The sequence below is a fragment of the Macrobrachium nipponense genome, chromosome 21 (genome assembly GCF_015104395.2).
Source record: "Macrobrachium nipponense isolate FS-2020 chromosome 21, ASM1510439v2, whole genome shotgun sequence".
NCBI lineage: Eukaryota > Metazoa > Arthropoda > Malacostraca > Decapoda > Palaemonidae > Macrobrachium > Macrobrachium nipponense.
Genome location: NC_087212.1, coordinates 48,410,523 through 48,417,321, shown reverse-complemented (window position 1 = coordinate 48,417,321; position 6,799 = coordinate 48,410,523). Strand labels below are relative to the sequence as shown.

At 38.8% G+C, this 6,799-nt stretch overlaps 1 protein-coding gene across 1 annotated transcript in view; it reads left to right on the top strand.

Annotated features, from left to right (window-relative positions):
- LOC135198018 (probable chitinase 10) overlaps positions 1–6,799 on the top strand; it is a 156,136-nt gene that overhangs the window by 145,415 nt on the left and 3,922 nt on the right. The window contains exons 7-12 of the mRNA XM_064225371.1: positions 1,334–1,457; positions 2,213–2,353; positions 2,784–2,952; positions 3,361–3,599; positions 4,964–5,166; positions 6,147–6,382. Coding sequence (XP_064081441.1) covers positions 1,334–1,457; positions 2,213–2,353; positions 2,784–2,952; positions 3,361–3,599; positions 4,964–5,166; positions 6,147–6,382 — 1,112 coding nt within the window. The remainder of the gene's footprint in view (positions 1–1,333; positions 1,458–2,212; positions 2,354–2,783; positions 2,953–3,360; positions 3,600–4,963; positions 5,167–6,146; positions 6,383–6,799) is intronic.

The following is a 6,799-nucleotide window of genomic DNA, read 5'->3' as shown; positions in this document are numbered from 1 at the left end:
GAGAATATTATATTGTAATTCGACTTCTGTTTCGTTAATGCCTCCGAATTGAACTTTTCATTTGTTTCCATTTAATTATTTACTTATTAATTTTATCCTCGCTACTATTCGAAGAAACGGCGAACGTAACAAATATTTTTGAATTTGAATTAAGGACTTCCAAATAATCATGGCTCTATTTAAAGGCATTGTTAAGTATATTGATATCTGAAATCACTCATCTCTCATAGTCATGAAAGTGCGAGTGAAGAAATGTTGTTATGCTTCGAAGTAAAAGTGACATATCATCTCGTGGAAAACAATGGTCTTATAAACACAGGAATACTTTGCACTATAATTACAATCATTATATTTAAAATAGATATTGCTATTCAGCTCTCGAGAGAGTTTACAATGACGTATAAAATAGTTTAAAAAAAGTGGGAAATAACTCAAATATATTGATATGATTAGCCGTGGAATGATACGGAATTATTACATAAAAGTCTGTTAATAATAACGAAAAGTTTTCGTGCTCAATATGAGTCAGTTTTAATCAAAATTACAAGTTTTGTTTGAGTGTCATCTGTGGGATTTAATTTGTACAATTCACTCATTTCCGTTTCAGATAGGAAATGCATGGGGTGGGGTGAAACTCTGATCCTCAATTCAGTCGAAATTTATGTAGCCTGGTTTAGTGCTTTTTATTGAACTCATTTCCAGTATATAAGTAAACAAGGGTTAAATAAGAACGGATGAGAATTCGATGTGTTATATACATGTGTGTATAAAAAAAAGTCTCTGAGCGTAGGGCCTGACAGGTTTCGACTTTATTTCTAAGCCATTAACGAAGGTCATTCGTCAGTGGCGGAGAAACATGTCTAGACCGGTCAGAACCTACTCTTGTGATGTGTTAGAAGTGTATGTATATATATATATATATATATATATATATATATATATCTATATATATATTATATATATATATATATATATATACACTTTCTTTTGTCGGTTCAACCCTGTTCAATTGTCGTTTAGAATTGAGTTCATGTACAAGGTATTTAATCAGTCTACTTAAAATTTGATTGAAGCTTTTTAAAGTCTTATTCGCTTTCATGTTAAGCTTCATTTCACCTGCACCTCTGTTTGTGAATCCTTTCACTCGTCTTCCTACTCATCTGGAAAAGTGAATCGACCATGAAATTTGTGGCGTCAAGCTTCACGGTGTTTCTCTCTCTCTCTCTCTCTCTCTCTCTGTATCCGTCAGTCTCTTTCATGCAACCCTTCCTAGTCCTTGGAATTCCATCAAAGTGCAATAATTTCTTTCACTAATAATTTTTTTTTTCACCAGAACTCTTCGAAGCCTTTGACGCAGAAGCCAAGGAAATGGGACTCCCAAGACTCCTGATAACAGCTGCCGTTCCCGTCGGTCCTGACAAGATCCGAGGTGGTTACGATATTCCTGTAGTCTCTCGGTATGTATTCTGGCTGTGCCTTGTTTCTCTCTCTCTCATTCTTTCTTTAACTCTTCAGTTGATAACCCTCGCGGACAGAGTCGACAGACTATAAACTCAAAAGGGCTCCAAAAGGAAATCAGGCTGCAACGAGAGACAAAGTTATAGGAAGAGGTGACAAGCGAATAGATACGATGGAATAGGAAATAATATTGATACACCACCTGAATTCAGGAGATGTCAGCAAAGAGTGAATTTGCTTTTCGCTTAAACGTTTGGAGGTCAGGAGATTCCACATTTGCACCAAGCAAACTATTCCACATTTTATTCGTAGCCAAGATAAAACTACCAGCGAACTGACTGAGTACCATTAAACCTGATGTTGGTAAACCGTTGTTAATAGATGACTGTATATATATATATATATATCTATATATATATATATATATATATATATATATATATAGTAGATGCCTTTTATTTGTTATACAGGAGTTTAGTTTTGAACTAAAAAAGAAATATCTGTATTCCAATAATAAGAGAATTAAATTTTAGCTGTATTCATAATAAATAGATGGATGTACTTTTAATGAGGTTGCTGAACTGTTTGAATATTGACATTTCTACTAACTACAGGCAAACACTTTTCAGTTTTTATGGATACTAAGCACTAAAGACAAGCCTATTTGTCAAGACTTTGGTGTCCTGTGCTCTTAGACTTTGCACTTCTCCAATTTTCTTAATTGATACTCACTGGAGTTTCTCTCTTTCCTCAGCTACCTGGACTTCATCAACGTCATGGCTTACGATTTCCACGGCAAGTGGGAGAACACTGTCGGACACAATGCTCCACTCTACGCCCCTTCTGTGGACACTGAATGGCGAAAACAGCTGTCCGTCGACCACGCCTCAAACCTGTGAGTCATTCTCTAAGCTAATGGGTCGGTTGTTTTGATACATCTTCTCCAACTATGGCCGTCGAATGCATCTTCTTCCTCCGCTAAACCATTCTTCACTAAACCCTCCTCCACTTTATCAATCCATGTGATCCTTTGCCTTCTGGATCGTCCATCTTCTTCCCATAACAGATTCCACCTCAACCATCTTCACTCCTTCCTCCTCACTGAGTCTTCCCACATGCCCAAACCATCTCATTAAATTCTGTTATTATGTCAGTAGTAATAAGCGTTGCCCAACCCAGCACCCCTAATTTCCTCAGCATCCTCATTTCTGCTCGCTCGAAGCTCTTGATAACTACAAGTGGAATAAATCAAATGATCAGCGAAACATTACTCAATGTTTTGAATGAGGAAGAGTTCACACAGAGCCTCCTTTCTTAAATTTCAGGTGGGCCAAACTGGGAGCACCCAAAGAGAAGCTGATTATCGGAATGCCAACCTACGGACGTAGTTTCACCTTGTCGAACCCCGGCCAGAACAACGTGAATTCTCCCGCCAGTGGAGGAGGCGATGCTGGGAAGTACACTGCCGAAGGAGGTTTCTTGGCTTACTATGAGGTGAGGGACGAGGTAGCAGAGGAACTCGGAGGTTGCACAGAATTATTGTTCTTATACCATAAAACCTTTTTTGTCGCAATTCTAAATGTCTCTAAGGGTTGTCAGATAGTGCAGTCATCTAAAATTGTCTACTAATACCTCGTCACTGACATAAACTTAGAAGTGGGTAGTGCCGTCAGTACACCTCACATAGTGCACCGTAGGTTGTTTGCAACGTCCCTTGGCCCCAAGCTGAACCCAATTTTTAGCCCTTTGCCTCCCTCAATTCCCGTTTCCTCTCTTCCATCTTACTGTCCAACCACTCCGCCTCTCTCTCTTCAGATTCTTAAACGTTCAATAGCTGAAAGTGCCCCTAGTCTAGTGCTTGATAGCCTAAATATTCACAAATCCAATCAATCCTTGACACAGGTCTGCGAGGAGCTACAAGCTGGAGGTCACTACATCTGGCACGAGGAGATGCAGGTGCCCTACATGGTCAAGGACAAACTGTGGGTCGGCTTCGACGACGAGCGCGCCATCCGCAACAAGATGAACTGGATCAAGAAGAACGGATTCGGGGGAGCCATGATCTGGTCGATTGACATGGACGACTTCACCGGCACCGTCTGCGGAGGAGGCTTCAAGTATCCCCTGATCAGCGTTATGAGGTAAGTCGCGGACAGATGCACCTGAATAATACGCCTGAATTCAGGAGACGTGAGGAGATAGCAGGGATTAATTTGCTCCTTTATGATGATCTCTCCTGCAATAGATGTAAAAATGGGTTTCTTTGAAATCGTTGATAGCTCGGTTAGTAAGGTTAACTGGGGTGGACTATTAATACACCTGAATTATACAACATAATTCAGGATACGTCAGAAGATAGCTGGAATGAATTTGCTGCTTTCTGCTGATGTCTCCAGCATTAGAAGTGAAAAAAAAAATTATTTTTTCTATGAAATCATTAATAGCTCGGTTAGGTTAGGTTAGCTGGGGTGGACTCGTAATATAATCAATGCATTGTCCTTACACACTTGTTTGAAGAAGGATTCAAATGTTAACGCAATGTATACCCACTCAGGGAAACTGTAATTGTTAACTACCCACGTCCAATCTTTAGATGGAAGCCATCTATTCTTGCCATATAAGACTGGTGCTGTTGTCCCTTAGAAGTTTTTTCAATAATTTTATATATAACTTTGTGTCTGCTCTTTTAATGGATTAAAACCTCAGCGTTCTGGTGTATTACCATACTAGTTTCTACCAATAATAATAATAATAATAATAATAATAATAATAATAATAATAATAATAATAATAATAATAAAGGTGAAAAGATCTACATTGATGCAAGTATAAATGCATATCTAAAAATGTCTATACATCGAGAACTTTCGAGAACTACTCGATCCTCCTTATAAGTCTAACTAAAAGGTCACAGTAGCCAAAACAGCAAAATATTTTGAAAATTTTTTTAAGGTATAAAGACTCTTGTTAACGAAAGAAAGCAGGTCTTCCAAAAAGTTCCATGTTGTAACCTAACATTCTGCATCGCATTTGAACTCTTCTCTCTCCCATGCTAGGGAAGATAAAAATTGTGCTCTCACTCCCATCACAGGGATGATACATGTTCTCTCTCTCTCTCTCTCTCTCTCTCTCTCTCTCTCTCTCTCTCTCTTTCATCAAAGGGAAGATGACACCTGTTCTCTCACTCCCATCCCATCACACGGAAGATAACTGTTCTATGTCACTCCCATGACAAGGAAGATAACTGATCTCTCTCACATCACAGGGAAGATAAATTTTCTTTCACCCCCATCACCGGAAAGATAACTGTTCAGCGTCACTCCCGTGTCAGGGAAGGTAACAACTGTTCTCTCTCTCTCTCTCTCTCTCTCTCTCTCTCTCTCTCTCTCATCACAAGGATGATAACTGTTCTATCACTTCCATGCCAGGGAAAATAACAGCAGATGCTCTCTCACTCCCATTACAGGGATGATAACTTTTCTCTGTCTCTCTCCCCCCATCACAGGGAAGAACTTCTCGGTATTCCCAGAGGAGGCAAAGACGTCGACTGGGCATCTGTCACCAAGACTTCAGTAGCCACTATCACCACACTTCCTCCCCCAGTCGCAGTTGATCCCCTGGTCGTCATAAAGGACTACAAGGATAGACTCTCCCAGCGCCAACAGGCTCAGGCATCAAGCTTGATTGACGTCATACCAAGCATCCCAAGTAAGTGATGCTTTGAAGACATTTCAGTTGCCCTCCTTTTAAAAGAAACTTCTTCCTCTTCTTTTGTAGACAGTGCAGCCTTTACTATTCTAGGAGGCTTCAAATTCATTCGCTCTCGTTTTACAAAAGGAGGTGACGTAGGTTTAGGTAAAACATAAACTTGATTCATTTCGGTAATCACATCTAGACCTTTTTTTTTAATTAATCTAACTTCTAATTTCAGTAAATGGTACCAAATAGACTACATCAGAAAATGCGAGTTTAGAGTGACCTCTAATTTCTGTAAATATTTGTAAGGTACATCTCAGTGGCTGCTGTACAGTGCAGATAAGTTGAATTATAATAGTTAAGTATGTCAAGAGAAGTAGGAAAGAAGTTTACGAATTTTATGATATAGATTTTCGAGGCGTATGTAGCGGGTAATTAGCTTTAATTGTTGAAATGCAAAAGTGGGAAATGACAGAAACTTATGGAGAAATTGCAGATTTCAACTGAAAATGTATATACAGAGCATGAACTCGCCTTAAATGAAGTTTAACTCAAAATATGTTAATATAAGTCAGTGTTATATTCCTGAATAAAACGAAGTAAAAAAAAAAAAAAGCAAAATTTCTAATAGCATTTTTTGATAACGAAGTGGACGCTGTCAATAACTACAGAGGCACTGCGATTTTAATAATGATTGAATGTCTTAGGAATATTTAGGCACGAAATCTTCAAATTCCATGCGTCCAGTAGAAAAACTGTCTTTACTTGTGAGTTTTTTTTTTTCACGTTCAGTTTGGAGGTGAGGGAAAAAAAAACCACGAGTCAGTTGGCTAAAGACTCGATTTCAAATGGCTTTTCACAGCCTCATATTTACAATACTTTTTAATCTGTAATTAAATATTCTCTGCTGAAAAAAGAATGAAGGCACCAAATTTGGCAAATCTGGGTGGAAATAAAAATGAGAAGTCAATTCGCCCTTGAAATTCCCGCAGGAGACGCCCCGAAGGTCATCTGCTACTACACCTCCTGGTCCTTCAAGAGACCCGGAGCTGGAAGGTTCGAACCAGAGAGCATCGACCCATTCCTGTGCACCCACATCATCTACGCCTTCGCCGGCATGGAAGACTATCGTCTCGCCCCCGGGGAACCTGACGACATTGGCGACGGTTTTAAGGAGGGATTGTACACCAGGATCGTAAAACTCAAGGAGAAGAACCCCACCCTCAAGGTGAGAATGATATGTGTGGTGAACGAACTTCTCAGTACCAGAGTTGGACTGTGGGAGTCTCCCTGAGGATGTTGGGCAGTCAGGGCGTTCAAGCGAAGAATGCTTTGCATTACTGCTCTAAAACAATACATTTCACTTTTTATTTTGATAATACATTTATATTTTCAGGTATTTCCCTGTTCATTTATTAATGTATTAATTAATCTTGTTTCTAATAACTAATATTATTATCTTTCTATATTCCGTATTATCATGTATAACTTCTTTCAGATGAACGCTATATTCTTTGGAAACCAGAATTTCAAGCCAGTGGCCATTGTAGGGTTGCTCCATTTGAATAAGGTTCCATCTTCTGAATAATAATAATAATAATAATAGAATGAAAAGATATTCATAGTAGCTTTAGTCTTAAAATGG